This window comes from Emydura macquarii, unplaced genomic scaffold (assembly GCF_026122565.2).
Source record: "Emydura macquarii macquarii isolate MOO-44397 ecotype Brisbane River unplaced genomic scaffold, CSIRO-AGI_Emac_v2 contig_2635, whole genome shotgun sequence".
Classification (NCBI taxonomy): Eukaryota; Metazoa; Chordata; order Testudines; family Chelidae; genus Emydura; species Emydura macquarii.
Genome location: NW_027132772.1, coordinates 1 through 23866, shown reverse-complemented (window position 1 = coordinate 23866; position 23866 = coordinate 1). Strand labels below are relative to the sequence as shown.

General features: G+C 52.3%; 1 protein-coding gene across 1 annotated transcript; it reads left to right on the top strand.

Annotated features, from left to right (window-relative positions):
- Positions 1–9029: 9029 nt before the first annotated feature.
- Positions 9030–22861, top strand: LOC137163615 (E3 ubiquitin-protein ligase TRIM39-like). Its single transcript, XM_067563924.1, is given in 7 exon segments — positions 9030–9472; positions 13259–13354; positions 16006–16236; positions 16778–16800; positions 16900–17003; positions 22225–22535; positions 22538–22861. Coding segments are annotated over 7 exon segments (1440 nt in total). The 5' UTR covers positions 9030–9043; the 3' UTR covers positions 22784–22861.
- Positions 22862–23866: the final 1005 nt, after the last annotated feature.

Here is a 23866-nt window from a genome sequence, read left to right as displayed (position 1 = left end):
AGAGTTGTAAGGGGCTGGAGCAAGCTCAGTGAGGATGGCAGTTTCAGAGATTTTAGCTGTTAAGTTCTAGCAAGTCTCTACTGTGCATGTTTGAACTGCAATTTTTCAAAGGTTTATAACTTAGTCAAATTTGGGTGAATTTTCAGAGGGGCAGCAAAAGGCACATCCCTGGCATAACGTCCACTCTACTGCCAATTTTCCAGTCCCTATTCCTAAGTATAGGGGCACTAGAGCTGTTCAAAGAAAAGGTTTCAAAATTTTTCAAACACAGGCGAAACAATGTACTTTTTCTTCTTGGAAACAGCTAAACCATTTTGTCTGAAATTTCCCAAAAACAGTTAGCCTGAGGCAGACACCCAGCAGCAAAAACTTCAGCCCTAATCGTTGGAGTTTGGCAAAGTGATTTGTAACCGAAAACAGGGTCTTAGAATGGCAAATGTTGGGCAACCTTACTAAAAGGTGGGACTGCCAGCCTTGCCTATAATAACATCATCCTATCCATCCCCCTTTCTGCATTGTTGGTCAGCCTTCTCCATAATGATGTGCTCCCCATAGCTCATGGTTTCTTGAAGGATGTCTTTTATAATGGCAGAGCTACGATTCTGGTAAACAGAAGATGGCTAATTTCTGACTGTACATTTTCAAAGTTATTTTTTAAACAGCAGAGGAATTAAAATCAGCTATAAAATAACTGTGGGGATTTGCCTGGAATAAATATAACAGAAACAGCTACATGTTGAATTAACTTTATTTAAAATGTAATTAAAAAGAGTCTCCATCCTGATCAGGAACAGAAATCCAGACCCTTTTTTTTTTTTTTTTTTTTTTTTTTTTTTTTTTTTGAGTATGCCAGACTGTCTGAGCTGTCCTTTTAAGAAAAGAATGCTGTGGCTGCCTGAAAACAGGTGTTTACTGGGCCTGGGAGCCCCCCAGCTGCTGTTGATTAAATCCAATTAACCAGCCTCCTTTTGCTATAAAACTCCCAGGAAGCAGGCTACTGGTTTGTTGCTTGTGGGGGGAAAGGTTTGTAGCTATGAGGGTGAGGTGGTTGAGCCAAATGTTTGGTCTTTTTAATAGCCAAACTCTGATAGCTCTTTTGTCTTTGGAGGGGGTAAGATAATAGGAAACATTAGCTCAAAATGAGTGCTTGATATCTGACCAGGGACCTCTCTAAATGAGGTTTAATTAGCTTATATAAATCAGGATAGCTTTCTCTCTTTTTTTTTTTTTTTTTTTTTTTAAAGCAATTAAGAGATTATTCTTCTAGCCAGGAAGTCTAGAATATGGATGTTTCTACTGCAAACCTGTACAGGCTGGGCCTTTATCAGAGGAGAAGGGGCTGACTTTTCTTGTGTAGAGACTGAAAAACTCTTCTTTCATTAAGACCACCAGAGTCTTTAGAACTAATCTTTAGCAGTGCTTCAGCTAGACAAGGAAAATCTCTCCTGACTTTTCTTACTCCCTAAACCCAGTGTAACTTTGCTGTCTTCCCAACCTTACTTTTCCAATTGAATGAATCTAATGGAGGGATTTAGAAACAGGTTTTCTTTTTTTTTAAAACCCCCAACTATTCTTAACCTTTCTGTCCTAAGCTGTCTGAGGGAAGATGAACATTGGCATCTGATGATGATAGCAACATACATTCTCCCTCTTAAACTAATTTAGTTGATATCCTGGAATACCTCTGTTATGAGGGTGAAACTACTGCTGGGAATATAGGAGAAACTCAGTTATGGAATGCTGTGATAAGGGAGGATTTCTGAATGGGCAGTCTGACCTGGAGTAGCTAGAAGTCAGGTCTGTAGTCCTCCCTATCACAGGAACATAGGTTAATTAGAGCCTGTGTCTCAGGTGTAAAGCTGGATGGTGTAGAAGTCTTTCTAGCTCAGGTGTAGAACAGAATCTAATTCCTGTCATACACAGGAGTGAATAATTAGCTGCAGTGTGCACCGCCTTGCAGTCCTGGGCTCTTCTCTGGATGCTGCTGAAGCTTTTGGTCTCTTCAGTGGTCTATAGGAGAGAGTCCAAAACATTCCCTTGATCTGAACAGGGCATTCTCCAAATGAGCTCATTGCTTTATATAAATCAAGTGTTTCAACCTCCTTTCTAGAAGGCAGCCCTCTAAGGGAAATATTATGAGTTGCTAGTAAATAGCTGCTACTGCATCATTGCCAAGGCCTTAGAGGGGTAATGCAAGGAATGAACATGGTCTGGATTGCTACCACCCAAATGCACTGCAGTAACTAAAGCAGATCACAGTTCAATGGCAAGCAGGTGACTTTCTGGTCTTCAGTTTCTCTAGAGTCTCAGGTGCGCCCCCCTGAGTTTAGAAATGCAATGCACTTAAACATATGAGCTGAACTGACTTATGGTTTAGTGATAAGGCTATTAAGAAATCTGATGTATGCTTAGAACTACTTTTTTTTCTCCTCCCTCTTCCAGGCTAGGTTTCCAAACATACCTCTATCTATTCTGATGAATCAGTTACCCATTCCTTACACTTCTTTTAGAATAGATTCTGTTTAACAGCAAAACATCTTTCCACAAACAAAAGTCAGGGAACAAACCATGATTACACAAAATAACCAGAATCTATTTGTCCACTTCCACTAGAACACCTTTACTGGTTCTAACTATTAAATGTCTAAGTGATGCTTAAAATATGTGGACAAAAGTGGCTCCTCCTAGCTTTAACAACACTAAAAAAGTATAACTTCTGGAGTGCTGGCTCATTGTAAGGGGGGAAGAGGCTACACCAAGGCATTGCTTTGCCATATTCACCAATCCCCTTTTTTTAAAAATACTGCAACCTTAACCCTCTCTGTAAATCAATACAACTATTCTCCATTATAAGTCTGCCTGAAACTTTGGGTATACTTTCAGAATTTTGAACCAAAATTAGGTGACATCTCTTATTTAAACTAACCCAACTTCATGGTGTTTTTCTAGATGAAGTACCTCTGGGTAGGAGTCATTTAAGAAGCAACAAAATAAATCAATTCAAACTGGTAGGCATCAGATGCATATTCAGTGTAGGCTTTGTGGAGGACTGACACCACATAGCATGGTGGCAGACTGAATGGTTGGTATAGGGCAATGCAATCTGACCACTTAATAGTAAATCAGTATCAAACATCCCAGAGGACACTCCATCTGTGAGGAGCTAAACTAACTTTTTTTTCCACACTAACTTGAAATCTGGATCAGGGTGGGTTTTAATACCCAGCTTTAAATAGCTCTGCTCCATCCCTCACTTTTAGCATAATTGCCACTTTCTTACTGATATCTGACATAGAGCAATTTCACTTGAGGAACTTTCCATCTTCCCTACATGTGTAACTGGGGAAGAGGTACCATTCTTAAGTTTCAATACCAGCAAGTCATCCCAACTACAAATCTGAAAGCTGTAGGTGCTACAAACCGCTAGGAAAGCCTTAATATTTAAAGGCCCATTAAACACCAGATCTTCCTAGTACACACAGAGCAGAATTATCAGAAACTAAATTAACTAACTATCTTAAGCCTATGCGCGAGCACGCCCGCGCGCCCCCAAACACACCAGAAAACATTCTGTAGTTATATAGTTACCAGTCCTGATCGTGGCTTGAAGTCATAGCTTGAGTCCATTGCTGGAGTTCATGGCTCGTGGCAGCTACCTAGCCAGGGAAGCTGGGCGCGAGGAGAGCGGGGTCTTTGTTGGGCGCGCACTGACGCTCTTCTTTGATGGTGTGCAGAGCGTTACTCTCCCCCAAAGCCTTGCAATCTCACCCAGTCTTTTTATAGGCTTTTGAGTTTGGCTTGTTGCATCGCTTCTCTGTAACCCCTGATTGCCAGTACAATAGCAGACGTGACTTTCAGCTCGTTCTTGGTGTCTTGATTAAGTTTCTCTTTTGTTTTCTGGGGTGGATTCTTCTTTTGCTTTTTAGGGATGTGTTCACACTCTTCAGCCATGAGGGTGGACTCCACACTTCATCAGCACAAGCTGGCGTTTTGGGTCTGGTTCACACATACATACACCCTCCATTCACACCTTGTTCAGATAAAGTTACCTATTCATCTAAAGGTTTAGAAAGAGTTTTGTACAAGATGGTCAAAATGGGGTTTTACATTTACAATATGGAGTATGGCTGAGAGGAGTTCAAATGTTACAGACAGAATTGTAAGATGATTATGCATTCTGGGTATGAAGGGTTGGAAACAACTTTAATAATAATACCATATAGAGGTTGACACAAATAAGGGTATGAATGAACAAAGCTATGAATGAATCTACGAACAAAGCTATGAATGAATCTACAGGATTACAATTTTATTCCTACAACCCCTCCCGCATTTATTCAAAATGCAACTCCCTGTTGAAGTGCAAATGGCACCACTAATCATAACCCTGCATATCACAGTTAACTGGACTAAGAATAACTTAACATTAACCCAGCCCAAGAGTACACCTTACAGCACTCCTTTGTTTAATGTTTGGTTCAGCTCTCCACAGCGGGAAAATTCCCCCTTCCGGCAGCGGGGGAATATAACTGATACCATAGTGGGGGGTCTGGGAGCAGACACGGGAATCCTAAATTCAGTGAATCTACATGCACTGAAAAATACAGCTAGTGCGGTAATATCTTTACATCACAGTATTGCGCAGGGGCAGGAGCACCAGATTGCTGAGCTAGTACAGACTGGGGTAGATACAATGGATTGACAATGGCACATGTGAAAACATGTGAACCAAGCGTTCTTGGCTCAATACGCCACAATGCAAGAAATTGCAAATAAAGAAGCCTCAACCTGATGGTGCTCAGAGCAGCAGCTATTAGCGATTGTTTTAACTGAAAGAGAAATGGATTGTCTTCGAGCCAAAGATATAAAGGTTCTAATCCCCTATTAACAAAGCACAAAGAGAACCTTTTTCTTCCTTATGTCCCCAAATGGTATAAACCTCTGGAATCTTATGTATGTACATCCTCCCTACCAGGGCATGTTACTATTCATGCAATACAGGCTCAAGAACATAGGTGTCAGCGTACCCTATAGTCCTTTCTAGCTCTCCCAGTTCTCCAGGAAAAACATGTTGGGCTCAACATTTGGTGGGAACATACTTAAGAAATAACGGGAAAGTCATAGATCAGTGCCTGTGTTTCAGATGGACACCACAACAATGGGTGTGTCCCTCCTTGCCAGTGTTAGAAGAGCCCTGTTCTTTACAAAACAAAGGTCTGGCAACTTGCAATTGGGTACTAGAATAAACTAAGTTGTGTCTGTGTCGTTGGATTAAAAAAAATTGTTTGGGAAGGAAAGCAAGTTTCAAAACCTCCTGTACAACAATGTATGTGCAACATCACCATGATTCAGACACCCAATGTAACCAATCCACAGGAATAATAAAAATAATGTGAGGAATACAAGCAATGTTGTACATTTTAATTTTTCTTTAGAAGCTAATTAAACAAATTTGTATAAATTAATAAAGGAAAATAAACAAATTAGCCAACGAACCAAAACTACCCAAACCCAGGCTCAAACACGCAGTTTGGCTTTTCTGCATCAGAGATTAAAAATATTAAAAATGTCTGCACAGGCAAAACAAATAATACACCATTGGTCTAATATTGTTAAGAAATGGGCACCCTCTTGAACATCTGCTTTAAATGTTATGTTACATCCTATTATCATTTTCTTTGGCCTACTTGGTATAATGTTTATTGGGATGTGCTGCATTTGCTGCCAGATAAAAAAAATGTACCTTAAGTTAAAACCACAGGCTCCAATTGTCTCTCATGCGTTGCCCTTAAACAATTACATAAAATGTGACCTATTCAATACCTCTGGGTTTGAAGGGTCAAAAAGGGGATAATGTAGGGGTACATTCATAACAGCAAAAGAACGTATTAATTGTTTTTAAAATGAATTTTTTATTAAATTAATAACATACACTCATGTAAATAAAACCATGTTCATTCATAAAACCGTGTTCATTTATAAAAGCATGCTCATTCATAAACCGATGCAGAGTACTCATTAGGAAAGCCACTTAATAGAGCCTCTTTCGTTCACTCACTATGAAAACTGTCCTTTGGTATAAATATAGTTATCATGGGTAAAGCTGTCTTTAAGCCACTTGTCTTTAAATCACTTGCTGCTTGTCCTTTTGTTGTTTAAGTCACTCGTCCTCTCACTGTCACTGATAGAAATTGTTATAAAAATTGTCTTCATAGAAATTGTCTTTTAAGTAACTCATTTTCTTATTGCCACCAATAGAAGTACTGTTTCTGTGAAGTAGTCGTTCCTTAACATTGTCACTAAATCACTCTCACAAAACCCTGGGAGGCAGGCCAGTCCTCGCTTCCAGACAGACCTCAACCTGAAGCTAATACTCACCAGCACCTGCACACCATATAACAGAAACACTAACCCAGGAATGAATCCTGGCAACAAACCCCGTTGCCAACTCTGCCTGCATATCTACTCAAGTGACACCATCACAGGTCCTAACCACATCAGCCACACCATCAGGAGCTCATTCACCTGCACATCGACTAATGTGATATACGCCATCACGTGCCAGCAATGCCCCTCTGCCATGTACATTGGCCAAACCAGACTGTCACTATGCAAAAGAATAAATGACAAATCACACATCAGGAATGGCAACATTCAAAAACCAGCAGGAGAGCACTTCAGTCTGCCTGGACACTCAGTAACAGACTTGAAATTTGCCAAACTTCAATAAAAAAAAACTTCAAAAACAAACTGCAGCATGAAACTGCAGAGCTGGAACTCAGATGTAAACTTGACACTATCAGACTAGGTCTGAATAGAGACTGGGAGTGGCTAGCCCACTCCAAAAATAATGTTCCCTCTTTTGACATTCACACATTCTCAACAATGGTTGTGAACAGCCTCATCCGCCCTGATTGTATTTACCTCGTTAACACTCGCCCTCCTCACTGTGATGTAACTCACCCATCCTTGCATGTGTATATAGACCTACCAAACCGAAGTTTCCACTGCATGCATCCGACGAAGTGGGTTTCTGCCCACGAAAGCTTATGCCCAAATAAATTTGTTAGTCTTCAAGGTGCCACAGGACTCTCACTGTTTTCTTGTAACTAAAGTAACTCTGTTTAATCGCTTGTTCTATAACAGTCTAACCAACGTCTGACATGGCTCCAGATTGTAATTGAAACTCCATTTTGAAGAATATACTCCATTTTGTATTAACTAGTCTAAGTCTTGCTGAAAATTCATGTAGGCGTGTATAATTTCATTTAAATATGGAAATGAGTATGAGTGATGGAACCAGTCTCCAGCCCCAGCCTGTCCTGATGGGGTGGAGTACAAATGCCAGTACCACTTTGATGGCTGAAAAAAGCAGACAATACCTGGAAGAGTAAGAAGAAGCCACCCTAGAAAAAAAAAAAAAAAAAACCCATTATAAGATAAAAGTCACGTCTGTAACTGACTGCTGATCAACGGTCACACAGAACCCTGAAGCAGCATGACACTGCAGGATCCATAGACTCACCTTAAAACTAAAACATATAAAAAGATGGGTGAAAATGAAAAGCTCTGGGTAATGTTCTGGTTAGCAACATCAAAGAGCATCAGTGCACGCCCGACAGAGACCCTGCTCCTCCTCCTGCCCGGCTTTCCTGGCCAGTTAGCTGCCACGGTTAGCTGTAGACCTCGGTGTGTGTGTGTGTGTGTGTGTGTGTGATCAATTATTAGTTATGAATGCAATTGTGTTCTCATAATAAATGTGGCACATTGCCTTGTCCACTGCAAAAAATCCCATGTGTTTCTATCAGCCTAACAATATATCCAGTTTAAACACACTATCTCCAGCTATATGGCCAATAACTTTGCTACCCCGACCCAGCTGAACTATTATCATTTCTCCAATTACCACCCAGATTGCCAAGACCTATGGCAACACTCGGCCAGCAAATTTGAATTAAACACAGATTCCTTAGAAAAGAAAAGGGAGGAGGAACTAGGCCAATGATTCTCTGCAATCCAATGGAAACAAATTTTAGCCAGTGCTCTGAACTGCTCCTTGGATCTCTGTTTAAGATTAATCCAACTGACAATCCTACAGAGAATGCATGGGATCCCTCAACAACTGTTCAAAACAGATGGCGCTAAATCGAACAAATCTCAGGACTGTGACTGAGCAGATGCTAACTTGACTCAGACTCTGGGCCTGCTCCTACACCCGCAGAACTGAACTGCAGAGTTAATTTTTTTCTTATCTAATAAAATTGTGTGATAAGACAAACAGATAATTTAAAACCTAATGGATGTTAATTGGAAGCTGAATAAACCTGAAACACGTTAGTTATGCAGAGAATTAATGATTGTTAAAAGACAAGTACTACAAAAGGAAATCCAAAAAGTGACCAAGTTTGGCGACCATGGAAAGAATTGAAAACCATAGCAAAAGTAGCAGAGAAAAATTCTCAGAGCTCTGGGATGCTTTCCTGGCAGTGTCTCACTGATCCTATTTAATATATGCAGGCCCCCTTGCCTCCCCCTGCTGTACACCCACTTCCTTCCTGCCCCGTCTCTATCCCCTTCCTCTGAACTTTCCCTCTATTTGTTACTTTAATTTTCTTTAACTAGTTGTATTTTTGGAAGCAAATTTGGTTTTTTTCTAAATTACATAATACAAATTGATTTCTATTGTCACCCTTCATATTATAGATATGTTTCAAATGTATCTAAGGTTAGCTAGCAAATGGTTGATACATTGTGAGCTGTTAATGTGTTATGAGAAGTTTAGGTGCCATTGGTTATGTCTGTTTGTTCTGTGTGTGTTTGTAGCTGTTTAAAAATGTAATAAAATATAATATGACAAACCAAAGCCAGACCCAACAACTGCCCTGGCCCTGGCTCTGTCTGCCCTGCCCCGGAGCTGTGACACTGGCAGTGACTCGCTGCAGCTCGGCCCCAGCCAGCACCAGCCAAACCGGCTTCTCTGAGCTCAGGGAAGGGAAAGTGAAACTAACCCGCAGCGGCTGTTCCCGGCCCGGGCGGAGGAGCCATGGCTGCTGCCGGGGAGCTGGCCGGGAGCTTCCAGGACGAAGTGACTTGCTCCGTCTGCCTGGAGTATTTCACAGAGCCGGTGACTATCGAGTGTGGGCACAACTTCTGCCGAGCCTGCATCAGCCAGCACTGTGAGCAATGGGAAAAGGGAAGAAGGCCAGAGCTGAGCTGTCCCCAGTGCAGAGCCCAATTCCAGAAAGGGGAGTTCAGACCCAACACGCAGCTGAACAACATAGTGCAAATGATCAAAGAACTGAGGACAAAACCAGGAAAAGAGCAAAGGGAGGATCTGTGTGAGAGACACGAGGAGCGCCTCAAACTCTTCTGTGAGGAAGACGGAGAAGCCATTTGCTGGGTGTGTGAGAAATCCCGGGCTCACAAGTCTCACACTGTGGTTCCCATTGAGGAGGCTGCCCAGGATTACAAGGTAGGAAATTGACCTTGCTGAATTAAACCCTTTTAGACACCAGGTTTATCTCCTATTAATACAAGGAGAAAGTTTCAAACATGGCTGCCTAAAGTTAGGCACCGACATGACAGGGGCTTGGCTTTCAGAGGGGATGAGCACTGAGGGTTGTGGGTAATGGGAAAAGATCCAAACTTTTTTTGCTCCAACACTGCAAGTTCCAAAGCCTCACAGAGAGAACAGGGCTGACGGCTCCTTGTGCACCAAGACAGTCTGGGCCCAGACACATCCCTGCACCCAGTGCACAGAGCCCACAGCTGGCACCTGCGTCCTGCTCTTTTCTCTCTCCCTGTCCTGCTCTTCTCTCCTCCTTCAGCTCCTCCCAGTCCAGCAGCCCTACTCCACCCATATTAACTCCTGCATCCGCTCTGCCAGATCAAATTAGTAGGATGTGGGGTGGCCTTACAGCTTAGGTACACCATGTATTACACACCTCGGTATTGTGATTGTTTGCTAAAGTTCACCCTGCTATTACCCACCATGTATAGATTGGTGCTATGATTGTCTGACAAAGTTAGGGCCAGCTGTGTTCTAACACACTTGGGTGTTGGCAGCATGGATGGGACAACCGGGTTCGGGAAACACGTTAAAGAACCATGTTAGTGCTATGTCTAGGGCTATGTCTGCACTAGAGAGTGGAAGTCTGGGGATGGGAGGCTGCTGAGGTTCCCTGCCCTCACCCCAGGAGAGAGGGGAGGACATGGCTGACATTAGGGCCCCTACCCAGGGTTGCAGAAGGAAGGCAGGGAAATGACCTGATTTCCCTCCCCACAGGGACCAGACTCACTGCCAATCTCAGTCTGGCCTGAACTGTCCCAAATTTCTGCTCCAACCCCTTTGTCCACTGCCCCAAGGACACCAAGGCTATGTCTACATGACAGAACGGCGCTGCAGCGAAGTAGCTAGGGCGACCTAAGTGGTTAGGTTCAGACCAGGCCCAAGCCTCTGTGTTCACTTACAGGGCTCAGAGCCAGCCAGGAAGGATGTTCTGGCACTTCTCTGAAGCGACTGCCTTGTTCTCCAAGATCTCAGCGTTCATTATTTTTAAACTGAGTCTCCAGCTGTTCTGCTTGCAAAGAAAACCTGAAAAATTGTGACCCACGTGTAGGGGATGCAGAGAGCTGGGCACAGCAGCTCAGAGAGGTGTGAACTGCCCCAATCCCTCCGTGAGGGTGAGCTCAGGTGCCCAGAGAAGATCATTTAAATATCATCATTGTTAATGATTTTATTCCCCATGTGAGATCGGAGAGGGAGAGTTACAGCTCAGCACCATTTACTGCCAATGACGCCTCCTGCCAGTGCCCCTAGCGGGTGATGTTTGGAAGATGCCACCCCTTATCTTGTTACCAGCAAAGGAAGGCCAGGCCCAGAGAACCCAGTGGCATATTCTAGCCCCATGAGGGGAGCCGGCCCCAAGGAGCTCTTGGAGCCAATCAGCAACACCGTCCTGTTTTGAACATTGCACCATCTACTGTGAACAGGCCACGGTGTCTCCTTTGGTGACTCACACGGGCAGAGATTATTTTGTGGGTGGAGCTTCAAAAACTCCAGCCACCCTTGTCCCTCTGCCCTCACCCCCGGCTCATTTATGAAGCTGTTCTGCTGGATGCAAAGGCTGCTTCTCCTCCTGTTTCTCACTAGCCCCTGCTGGCCCCTAGCTCAGCGTGTCCCTGCAGCAGGGCAGGGGTGTCAGCCCAGCAGCAGCCCAGGAACATGCAGCAGCAGCAGCCTTAGCCCGGGGCAGAGAGGAGGCGAGAACCCAGGGCTCCGAGAAAGAGTGAAATGGGGAGAACTCTGGAGAGGGCTCAAGGGGGATCTCTGGGGGGCTGCAAAGCAGTGCTGATATTTTTGGTTTTGCCAGTGGGTGCCCTATTATTCTGCCCCCCAAGGCACCACCCCCATTACACCCAGGGGCTAGTGGTTAGAGTGTGGGAGCTGGGAGCCCAGATGCCTGGGTTCTCACGTAGCTCTGGGAAGGGAATGGGGCCTAATGGTTAGAATGGGGTTGCCAGCCACCAGGTCAACCTTTCTCAAGCAAAAAGAGGGCCTGGGCCCAGGCCTGGGCTTTCCCCCTCACACCTTCTGCCTTTGGATTCTGGGAGGGCTTAGTTCCCCCCATACTCACCTGTTGCAGGGGTCCAGTCCAGGTTCCCACTCCCCAACTGGCTTTTCCCCATGCCCACACCAGGCAAAAAAGGTCTAGCCTAGCCTAGCCTTGCCAGTCTGCTACTAGGGGGCCCCAATCCAGGGCTTCCCCCACACCTACCTTCCCTCGCTGGGCTTCTGCCAGGAGTTGAGTTCACCTCCCTGCCCTGGGGTCCTAGCCTGGCTGGGAGCTGCAGCCACCTGCTGTTGCCATCTGGGATCTGCTCATGTGCAGGTAAGAGCAGGGAGCCCCTCCCACCTGCACACATGTGAGGGTTTCCCAGGCTGAACAACTCCCAGCCCACACCAGGCAGGTCCTAAGGCTGTTTTGCACCCAGTCTGCTGCTAGGGGACCCCAATTTTCCAGCAGCTGCAGCCCCCTGCCCCTGGCCACCACTGCAGCCCCCAGGACTCCCCCACAGAAAGAGCTGATAGCCTCCCTGATGCTGGGCAGCCCTCTGCCAGCCCAAGTTGGGACTCACCTCACCTTTGTGCCTGGGGTCAAAGCCCCTGGCTGGGAGGAGTCACTGGACTGTTGCCATCTGGCAACATCGGGGGGCAACTCATGAAAAAACAGGGAGGGATGTGGGAGTCACAGGGTCAAACGGAGTGAGGAGGGGGAGAGCAGAGCACAGGCCCACTGCTCCCGAACAACTCCCAGGGCTCCTTGACCAGACCAAGGCTGGAGGAGGTTACCCAATGGGGACCTCGTGGGGCCACAGATTGGGTAGGAACAGGTTGCAGCCAGAACCCAACAAGAGGTTCTGGAGGAGCAACAAGGGCTGCAGCCTGGCGCCTGCATGCTGAGGCTGTCAGAGCAGTAGCAGGCCCGGGACGAGGGGTAAACCGGACACGCCCGTGCTCAGCCCCTGCAGAGCAGAGAGGCAGGGTGGAAAGAGCTGATTAGATCCAGCTGATGTCAGGGCAGCACGGCTGGGCCAGCCCAAAGAGCTCATCTGCAAAAAGAACCGTGCAAGTCGGCAGGGAGAGAAGCTAATCAGCGAGGACGCCAACAGCTAATCATCCGGGTGGGTGCTGAGCACCCACTATTTTTTTCTGTGGGTGCCTCAGCCCCTCAGCACCCCAGAGCTGGCACCTGCTGACAGGGCAGGAGCACGTTGCTGTGCCAGGTGAAGGAATCACGCGCTGTCAAAGGCAAAGCGCGCCCTGGTTATGTGGCTGCCTGAGGGAGGCCACATGGGAGCCTGGACAGAGAGATGAGCCCCAGTGTGGATCTTGTTCCTGGCCTGGCCTGGGGTTCAGGGAGCGATGAACTTTGCCAGGCTCCTCACTCTCAGCGGCGGGAGGGACCGTTCGGAACCTTCCCAGCTATTTCCCCTCCGGCCTGTGCTCAGTGTGTGAAACTTCAGCTAAACCAAACACAGGTTTTGAGAAGTGCTGAGTGTCTGCACAAAGCAGAGCGTCCCCGCTCTGAGCCTGGCATCTCTGCTTCCAAGATGCCAGCGGGGCCGGCAGAGCCGAGTCTGCTGCCTGCTTCCAGGGTATTTTACTGCTGGTGTATGAAACGCCAACGTGTACAGTCCTCTCCACCCGTCGGACAGGCAGATTAATGGCTGTTTATCACACACGCTGCCCCTGCAGGTGAAACTCCAGGGAGCCCTGGGCCCTCTGAGGAAGGAGCTGGAGCAGGCCCTGGCGCTGACGTCTAAAGAGGAGAAGAAAACCACAGAGTGGCAGGTGTGTGTCTGGGTTTATCCTTCCCTGAGCCCTTCCCCTGCAGCGCTTCCAGGGATGAAGGGGCCGTAAAGCTCCAGGTCGAGGTTATGAACCTGCTCTGGTTGTTTGCTCCAAGACACAGGCTTGGTGCTGGCAGGATCAGGCCATGTCTCTAGTGGGGATCTCAGCGCAGGAGCTCCTGTAGGCAGGGGGTAGAGTGGGGGCAGTTCCTGGCCCATATGTGGTGGTGTAGACTCACTCCTGGGCTCTCTGATGGGGCAAATTCTCAGTAGTGGGTTCAGTGTTTTCACTGTTACACGGGTCCTGTTTCCCTCCTGCGGGTGGGGACGGGGTGCAGGGTGCTGCAGTCATCGGGATTCAGCAGCCTCCATAAAATAGCTCCGCAGCTTCCCTGCAGCCTGGAGGAAACAGGGGTTGTTCCTGCTCCCTCCCCCGCCCCACAGTCCCTGCAACGCACCTGCCCAGTGCCTGGGCCAGACTCTAGAGCTGGGCGGAGGATTTGCCTCCATGGCTGAGGTACAAAATCCCTCCGTGGCTGGGCTGGGGCCTGCTGGCTGCTGAGCAGTTCTGAACGTTGAACCCAATTGTGGTGCTGAGCTCTGTGGAAAATCTGCCCCACGGGTGCGTCTCCCCTGCACCAGCAGTCAGCTGGGGGTAACCACACCAGTCATTACTCAGGGTTCTGGGTGGGCTTGTACAGCCTGTGCTGCCGCGCCTCCACTGCTACCAATACCCCAGCGAGCTAGATCAAAGCCAGCTGGGGTGTGTCTACACGTGCTGCCGTCACACACAGCTCCCATTGCAGTGTGGACACACCATGAGTGAGCAGAGCCAGGGGCAGGTCAGTGTAAATCCAGGTGACACTTGGCCACTTCTCGGCCTCTGCTGCCATCGTGTGGCCGCCTCATCCCAGTCACCTGCTGCTGTTCCTGTGACTTTACTGTTGTCTGTAGCCAGGTGATGCCCCCGTGAAGCAGATGTTAGTTACACAATGTCTGTCCCGGGTCACCTGCCTTTCACAGTGAAATCCCGGCAGAGAGCCTGGGGTGTGCGAGGAAGACGCCAGCAGCAGGGAGGAGAGGAGAAGGAGGCGTCTCACTAGGCAGATAACAGTGGCTATTTACCAGACCAGAGTGCTCTGAGCTGGGTGCTCTGGGTTCTGCATCTGGGTATTTAGAGACCCGTGGAAGGGGGCTGGTTTCCAGCTCCCACTGCCCGGAAGCGGTGCTCAGCTCCACAGACAATAGGGATTTAGGTGCAACAATTAACACCCAGCTCTGAAGGTGTTGGACAATGTGCACAGCTGGAGACTGGGCACCTTGGGACAGCCGCTGGTGTCGTTCTGAAACCACCGCTGCCCCGCTGCTGCATCCCCAGCAGCCCAGTGATGAGTGTCGCTCAGCAGTAACTGCAGCCCCAGCCTGTCAGAGATTCCCAGCAGGGGTGGCCAGTCACTCCCCCACCACAGCCAGGTGGGGAATGTCCCATGGGTGGGAGCCGGACAGATGACCCCCATGGACCGTGTGTTGGGGGAGAGCCCTGCCCAGGGAAGGGGGGGTAGGGGAAGGAGGCTGCAGGCCCAGGGCAGCACAGGGCAGAGGCTGGGGTGGGGGGAAGGGCTGGGGCTCACTGAGGCTGCAGTAGGTGGGGTGGGGGGGGAGCCAAACCCCACTGGCAGGGGTGCTGGAGGGCTGCTCAGGGGCTGGGGTTAGCTGGGGCACAGGCAGGAGGCAGAAGTACAGGGAGGACAGACAGGGCTCTGGGGCAGAGGCAGTGGGACGGGGCAGCAGGAGGCTGATGATGAAGCCCCTGGCCACGTTGGCATCTCAGGGAGAGTAAGAGGGACCTTCCCCAACTTCGCTGACACCCGGGTCACACGGGGGAGGGGCAGGGCTCACCCCAGGGCCACCCAGCACCTCTGTGCTGAGCTGCTGGGGGGCTAGCGAGGCCAGTGCAGAGCAGCCAGCCCCTCCCCCAGCCGGGATCAGCCCTGGCTCCGCATCGTTACTGCTGGTCCTGTCAGAGGGCAGGTGGGGACACAGCTGGCATCAGCCACCCGCCGCTCTGTGCGCCACGCTGGGTCCCTACACGCTGCGATCCCAGGGTCACTGGGCACATGGGCACGGGGCGCTCAGCCAGCCTGGGGGAGGCCACAGCCAGCTCTGACAGTCCCCTGGGTGCCCAACACCCACGTGAGCCCCAGGATGGCACCAAAGGGCTGTTAGCACCGGCCCTCGGCCCTGGGCATTGCAGCCCTGGGAGCAGATTGTCCCAGAACGAGCATCGCCCACATCCCGCTGGGACGGCTCCACTTGGTGTCTGAGTGCCTGGAACTGGGCACCCAAATCCCCCCCCCCGATGCCCTGTGCAGCCCCCTGTAAATCTCCACTGTTCCCTCGATTTCTCCCCCCTCCACTGCATCCATCCAGGCCACCCGCCATAGCATACTGCAGCTTTACAAACACCCCAGACATCCCCACTTTGGGACTGGCCGTATTAACTCTGAACTCAAACAAACCTTTATGATACGTTTTCCAAAGAAGTAAATATCCTGACAAACCTGACACTGATTTAATATCCCCTGCTCCATGGACAGAGGCCCAGTCTGTGACTTAACATCTGGCTCACGTTTTCTCTGTTTGTTTCTCAAGAGGAAAGTAAAGAATAAGAGAGAGACGATTGCAGGTGAATTTAACAAACTGCACAAATTGCTGAGAGAGGAGGAGCAGCTGCTTCTGCAGAGACTGGAGGAGGAGGAGAGGGAGACTCTGCAGAGACTACAGGAAAATGTAACCAAACTGTCCCGGCAAAGCTCCTCTCTGCAGCAGCTGATCACAGAGATAGAGGAGAAGTGTCAGCAAACGGCTGCTGAGCTGCTGAAGGTGAGACACAGACGGCATCAAAATTCTTCATCCATCCAGAATTAAAAGCTCAGATCCATGGGTCTTGATTCCAGAACTGAAGAGTAAACGTGTTCTGTGGTTTTACGCACACATAGAACATCCAGTTAAAAGCTCCATCAGTTCAAAACCAGTGCAGTGCGTGGGAGAGAGGAATTCTGACCATGGAGATCCAGTGAGGCCGGGGGCATTAAATGGTTGATACAAAAATGATAATGGGCTAAACCCATCCCTGCTCTGCCTCCAGAGCATTGGGCCCAACAAGGTTTATAAACACAGATTGCGAGCTGTGTGATGATGGGATCGGGCCCCACAGGGGAGAATGTTTGTGGCTAAATTACTGTCTCACCTACATACAATGAAACCTGGTAATGCAAAATGACCTGTGAGCTTTTACCATAGACCAGTGAAGCCCGGAAGGGTGGGTCTGTTTTCTAGATGAAAGGTTGATGCGCAGAGTGAAAATTCACTGTTTTCTGCACGTGGTTTTAATTCACAACATTGATTCTCTTTCTCCTTCCAGGATGTGAAAAGCACATTGACCAGGTATGTTTCCGATGTTCATTGCGCTTCTGTTATTGGGAGCAGCTCTGCAGTGATGTGTGTACAGAGCAGCTGAGTGATGATGGGACGTTTTCTTCATAGGAGTCAAAGTATGAAACTCCAGGAACCAGAAGCCATTTCTACTGAGCTGAAGAACGTGTATAAAATTTCTCTTGACATGAAGGAAACGCTGAAGAGATTCTGGGGTGAGTGGAAACTACTGAGCCATTCAGCTGTGCTGTGCCTGGGGATCTGGACACAGCCTGGCACCCATGACACACACGGACCCAGCGGACAGGCTGGGAGCTGTGATAGCTGGAGGCTGAGGCACTGAGGGCTGGGGAGTTTCCCGGCTATTTGCACCCACCTGATTGTCGCTCTGACATCCTGACCCCAGGGGTGTCACCGAGCCAGGTGCTGTCAGGCCTGGACTGGGCCATTGTGCCGGGTGCTGCACAGGCTGGTAACGGAGGATGTGTCTCTGCATCTCCCCTGGGACATGGGGGGCTGCGTCGTGTGGCCACCGCTCAGCATTGACACAGCCCCGTTAGCCAAGGCTGGCCGAGCTGGCTGAGCCGGGGGAGGGGCCGGCCTGGCTGCTGTGACCTGACATGGGCCGTGTTTTACTGGAGAACAAACTGCCTCACACGGACCCTTCGTCTGCTCCGAGTGCAGCCCGGTGCGAGCTTGGGTCCATGGGGGCACGTGACTCCTGCCTTTGGGGAGGCTGGGCGGGGGGCACCGGTGCTTGGACCGTGTCCCCATCCCCTGCTACGCCCCCTCCCTGAGACCCCACCCACGCTCCACCCCCGCTCTGCTCCAGGGCCCGCTCCTGCTCGGTCTCCTCCCCCAAGAGGCACAAGCGGTAGGTGGGAATTTCCGGGTGAGGGGTCTCGAGACCCTCTCACCAAAGGCGCCCGGAGCTCGGCTTGTGCCTGGTCTTTGCTGGGGGCTGGTGCTGAGGGGCCCCAGGTGGAGACACAAACCGGGGACGCTCCAGACACTTGCCTTCCCGCTGTCCCAGGAGAGCCCCTGCGCTCAGCCCCTCTGGCACCATTTGCAAGCCCTGCTGTGCCCCCAGCTCTCTCCTGCTGCAGCTGCCCGGGGAGCGGCTGTGCCCTGCGCCAGGGTCCCTCAGAGCACCGGGGCCGCCAGGCGGGGAGCGGGCACTTCCCTGATCCCTGAGCCCACCCTGGGCCTGTCTGGCTGGGTCGGGCAGAGGGTTTTGTAGAGACCCGGCTGGCTCCGTGCTGGGCCCTGGGTCACCCCCAGTTCAGCATCCAGCCAGCAGGGGGCTCCGTACCCCCAGGCGCAGGGCAGGGCAGGGGCAGCCTGAGGTCATGGGGGGGGGCAGGCTCAGGGGGAGCCGGAGGCTGTGGGGCAGCGGGAGCAGGCAGGGAGCTGGGCCAGGGGGGCCGGGAGCTGGGCAGGAGGCACAAACACCCTGTGCTCAGCGCTCACTCCAGGTTCTCACTCTGGCGCCGGCTCCGCTGGGGTCAGACACCGCGGTGAGGGGCCCACACAGCCAGACTGGAGAGAGCCAGGCTCTGTCCATGGGGGGAGGGGCAGCAGCTCTGTTACATGGTGCCAGTTTCACAGAATTGTCATGGGGAGGCGCCCTGGGGCACCCCCTCAGCTGCCTCAGGGTGGCCTGCAAGCTCCCTGCCTCAGTTTCCCCTCTTCAGCACTCCTGAAATTACTCAACACAGACCAAAGATCTGAGACAAAAGTCCCCTGCTGGGGTTTACTTGGACTCTGCCCCTGGAACCCGCCCCTCCCTTTGCCCCCTGCCATCCTGGCACCTGCCCCTTCTCCAACCCCCCTCTGCATCCTGGAGCCCCCCATCACTTCACCCCCACACACCCTGTCAGCCACGTCTTCCCTTTCCCCCTCAGCTCCTATGTCTCCCATCCCTCCCCTCACCCCATCTGTCCCTCCCCTGATCCCCTCTTCCACCCTTGGGTCCACCCTGTCTCTCGACTCCCCCTGACCCTGCCACTCTCCTCACCCCTCTCTGCTCCCTGGTGCCCACCCCTTCCCTCTGCCTCCCTAGTGCCAGCCCCCCTCCTTGTGTCTGCCCCTCTGCTCAACCTCCTCAATCCCCCTTGCCCCTGTCCTTTCCCTTGCTTCCCCCTACTCTTCAGATGCCTGCCCCTTTCCTTCCCACTGTGACATTGGCCAGGTACAATCTCGATTGTTGAACAGCTTCGTGCCCTCAGTTCTCCAGTCTGGAGTGCCTTTTACACTGCTTCACTGTGAGAACAGCCACTGGGCATTCACACACAGTCTCTAGCATGTCACTTCCTCCCAGCTACACAGGAAGAGTGCTATAGCCAGCCACTGCTGAGTTACACTGCAGGAGACACCAGCAAACTCCCTGTCCCAAACTTTCCACCCAGAAATGTGCGTCTGGTTGCCCAGCGCTCTACTGGCCAACGCAAGCTGATAGAAAGTCCGTCATTTCATTAATAGAAAACGCTATGCACAAGCCCTGTTATCTCAAGTGAAGGGTCCCAAACACGTCAACCAAACACACTGGTTTAGATAAAACAAGGTTATTAACGACAGAAAGAAGAAATTTAAGTGGTTACAAGTAATGAGGCATAAAAGTCAGAACTGGTCACAAAGGAAATAAAAAATAAACACAAATTAACATTGAACTTATCAGACTAAAAGAAATTGAAAGCAAAAAAGTCTCTCTCACCCCAGGCTTCTGCAGCTCACTGGCTGGACGCCCCCAGCCGGGACCTCTCCCCAGGGGGTTGTTTCAGGTGTGTCTGTTGCTGGGAGTAGAAAGGAAGGGCGGAGAGGGGAGGTATTTGTGGGGTTAGTTTCTATTCTAGTTTCCTTTACTTTTCTCGCCTCTTTGAGAAATATTTGCAGCTGGGTTAAGGCGACAGCAGGGCTGTGGGACGGGGACCCCAGCTGTGTCTGTGCCAATATGTCAATTTCCTGCTCATCCCCTTCTGCCTGCCGAAGAACGGCTGCTCCCCAGGTGCTCATGGTGTGATTACGCTGACACCTGGCTGAGGCCTTCGTTTGCCTGTTTCTGAGGCACTGGCTGTGCCGGCTTCTCTGAACTGAGTGATGCCGTTCAGGAGAATTTACAACTTTACATGTCACGTTACCGCACGGATTGTGCCAGGAGACCCACTTGGTATGAAACGTGTCATCGTCTTGTGAAAGGGTGAACATGAGAGAAAAGACAGTCACACCTTCACTGCCCTGCCCCGGCACCCACCCCTCCCCTCGCCCCTTCCTTCTCGGTGCCCCTCTCCTCTCCCCCTCCTCCCCCCATCATGCATGACTTCCCCACCCCTCTTTTCCCCATCCCCTCTGCACCTGGCACCCACCCTCCCCTCTGCCCTTTCCTCCTTTTGCCTCCCCCTCCCTTTCCCCCTTCTGCCCCCCAACAGATGTCCCCCACCCGGCACCAACCCCTTCTCTTGCTCCCCTCTGATGTCTGCCCTCCTCCTGCCCCTTTGCTGCCTGCCCATCTGCCCCCCCCTGCCCCACGGTTGCAGGCCCCTTCCCTTGCCCCCCCTCTGCCTCCAGCTGTCACCCCTCCCCCTCCCCTGTCTATCCCCTGGCCCCACCTCTTCCCCCCTTCCACCCACTGATGACCCCCTTGATAACCCATGGCACAAGCCCCTCCCCTTGCCCCCTGGTGCCTGACCTCCTCGCCCCCATCCCCCCTGCCACCTTCCCCTTCCTTATCCCCTGGTGCCCCCCTCCCAGTTGCCCCCTCTGACCCCTGGTGCCCACCCCCATCTGTCCCCTGGTGCCCACCCCTTCCCTTGCCCCCATTGCCCCTGCTGTCTGTGCCTCCCCTCACCCCCTTTACCTTCTGGGTCCCACCCCTCCCCTCATCCACCCTCTTCCCCCTGGTGCCCACCCCCCTTCGCTATCCTCTGCCCCCATAAGGCCACCTTTGCCACACCCCTCTCTGCCCCCTTGTGATCCCCTGCCCATCATCCCCCCTTCTACCCCCAGTACCCTCCCCCTCTGCCCTCCTTGCAGCCACCCCACCATTCCCCCCCTCAGCCCTCCTGGTGCCAGCCCCTCCACTCGCCCCCCCCATGGTGCCCCTGCTATCCTCACCTTCTCCCCATTAACAACTGCCCCTTTCCTTGCTCCCCTGGTGCCCCCTGGGCTCTGCCTTTCCCCTCTGCCCCCCGGCACCTGCCCCTCCCCTCACCCCCTTGTCACCTTGTCACCTGTGCCTTCCCACGCACCCCCTTTGCCCACCTGGTGTGCGCCGCTCCCATTGAGATCCCTCTGCCCAACCTGGGCCTTCCCTCACCCCCTCTAGTGTCCTGGAGCCAGCCCCACCTTTCACTGCCCCTCTGCCCCCTCAGCCCACCCCTCTCCTCCTTCCCCTGCCCCTTGGAGCCCCTATTCCCTCACAACTCTCTGCCCCTGGTGCCCACCACCCTCCCCCTCTGCCTCTTGACATCTGCCCCTTCTCTTGCTCCCCTGGTGCCCCCTGGGGTCTGCCCCTTCCCTCCTCCCATCTCCCTGTTGGTGCCCCCCACTCCCCCCCACCACCCATGCCCCTCTGGTGCCTGCCTCACCCCTCACCCCCTTTGTCCCCTTGTCACCTGCACCTTCCCCCACCCCATCCTTTGCCCACCTGGTGCCCCCCACTCCCCTGGTGACCCCTCTGCCACTGGGGGCTGCCCCTTCCCCCGCTCCCTCTAGTCCTCTAGGGCCAGCCACCCTTTCACTCCCCTCTGCCTCCCTGGGGCTCCTCTTCCCCCTTAGCCCCCCTGACACCCGCCCCTCCCATCACCCCACTCTGCCCCCTGGCACCTGCCCCAGCCCTCGCTCTGCCCTCCGGTGATCACCCCTGCCCTAGACACCCCCACTGCCCCTGGCTCCTGCCTCACTCTGTGCCCCTGGTGCCTGCCCCCACTCCTCCTCCCCCCACCCCTGGCACCTGACCCTCCTCTTCACTCCCCTCTGCCCCCTAGAGCCCCCCTCTCTCCTCATTCCCCTGCCCCTTGGAGCCCCCATTGCCTCACCCCCTCTGCCCCTGGTGCCCCCCTTCCCTTGCTTCCCTGTGCCCCCTGGGACCTGCCCCTCCCTCACCCCTCTGTCCTCCTGGTGCCTGCTCCTTCCTTCCCCCCACTGCCCTTGTGCCTGCCCCTCCCCTCTGCCCCTCCTCTGCCTCTCCCAGCATCAGCCTGTCCCCTCCCCCCGTCCCTGGGCTGCCCTCCCCTGCCCTGCCCCCGCTGACACCTTCCCACCCCACCCCTCCCCCGCTCCTGCTCTGCTTCCCCTAAAGTTCACTCCCATGGGCAGAGGGGCCCTGACTCCCCTTAACGGGCAACAACCCCCCCCCCAGCAGATTAACGGGGACGCAGGTTAATTTCCCTTTGATCCCCGTGACCTGCCCCGGCCCTGACTCTGTGACTCTCTCCCCAGTGGACGTGACTCTGGATCCGGACACCGCAAATCCCGAACTCGTCCTGTCTGAGGATCGGAAACGTGTGAGACACGGAGACACACGCCAGGATCTGCCCGACAATCCTGAGAGATTTGATACTTGTCCCTGTGTGCTGGGCGCTGAGGGGTTCCCGGGCGGGAGGCGTTACTGGGAGGTGGAGGTGGGAGACAAGACTGGATGGGACCTGGGGGTTTGTAGGGCATCTGTGAGGAGGAAGGGGACGGTCACACTCTCATCTGAGAATGGATACTGGGCCGTGTGGCTGAGGGATGGGGAATACAAGGCCCTGCACCTCCCCCCAACCCCCTCCCCGTGAGCGTCAGGCCCAGCCGGGTGGGGATTTTCCTGGACTATGAGGCGGGCGAGGTCTCATTTTACAATGTCACTGACAGGTCCCAGCTCTTCACTTTCACTGACACCTTCTCCGGGACGCTTCGCCCTTATTTCTGTCCTGGTCTCAATGCTGGGGGTAAAAACGCGGCTCCCCTGATCATCTGCCCGGTCCCAGCCCAGGCCGGAGGGAATCTCTGTCCCTGACAGCGACACCCGCGGCAGAGACTGTCCCCTCCCAGCGCTGAGCAGCCCCCAGGCCTGTGCCCAGGGGAGGGTCTAAAGGGCATCACCTGCCCCCCCCACCCGCCCCACAGTTCCCAGCACGAGGCCTGTCAGATGGGGGAGGGGAGAGGGGCAGAGAAGGGGTGGGGGAGGGCTGCTGGGCTGGGGGGCAGGGCAGGGTGTGTGTGGTTGGGTGGGTGCAGTGTCAGGGGTGGATGCTGAGGGTGGGGGTGGGGAGGGGGCTGCAGCAGCAGGAAGGGAAGAGCCCAGCTGACATGAGGAAGACTCTGGGGGGATGTAATGAGTGGGGAGGGAAGAGCTGCTGGCAGAAATGACGGGGGGGGGGGGGGGGGGAGCCCAGTGAGTGCGACGGGGCCAGTGAGCGAGGGGAAGGTCCCGGCATTTCCTGCCCTGGGGGAGTCTCTGCCCATGGCGGGGGGTGAAACGGCCCCAGGGGGCAGCGCGGGGGCAGGGGTGAGAGCGCCGGGGCCCTGCTGTACGGGCCGCTCTGCGCTGCAGCCTCAGCCTGTGGGGGGAGCTGGTCCCAGCGCGATGGGGGGAGGGTGGGGAGAGCTGGGGGAGGGGATTCGGTAGCTGGGCCAGGGGAAGGTGAGTGAGAGGCCAGCCCCAGGGCTGTGTGAGGGAGGGGCCAGGCTGGGTGAGTGGGACCCACTCACAGGAAGGAGCCCAGGCATCTTTTCCCCCTTCCCCATGTGTTTGCCCCACCCTGGTGCAGTGCGACAAATGGCTCCTGGCACAGGGTGATCCTGGTAGGAAATACGGACAGACAGCTCGTGTCTTCTGCTGCCCCATCACATGTTGCTGCTCCTCCTCCTTTCCCCATCCCCTGGCCCAGGGGTAGCAGATGGTGATGGACGGGGATCAGTCACTCCTGTCAGAATATAATATCCCTGTGAAATCTCAATGTAAAATAGGGAGATGAAAAAAAAAGGTTTCAAATTTAGAAAATGTTTTTATTGTAACAAGGTTTGAATACAAGAATAATTTAAATTTCAACAGTATTTCAAAAACAAGTTCTAAACATATTTCTAGAAATGGAATATT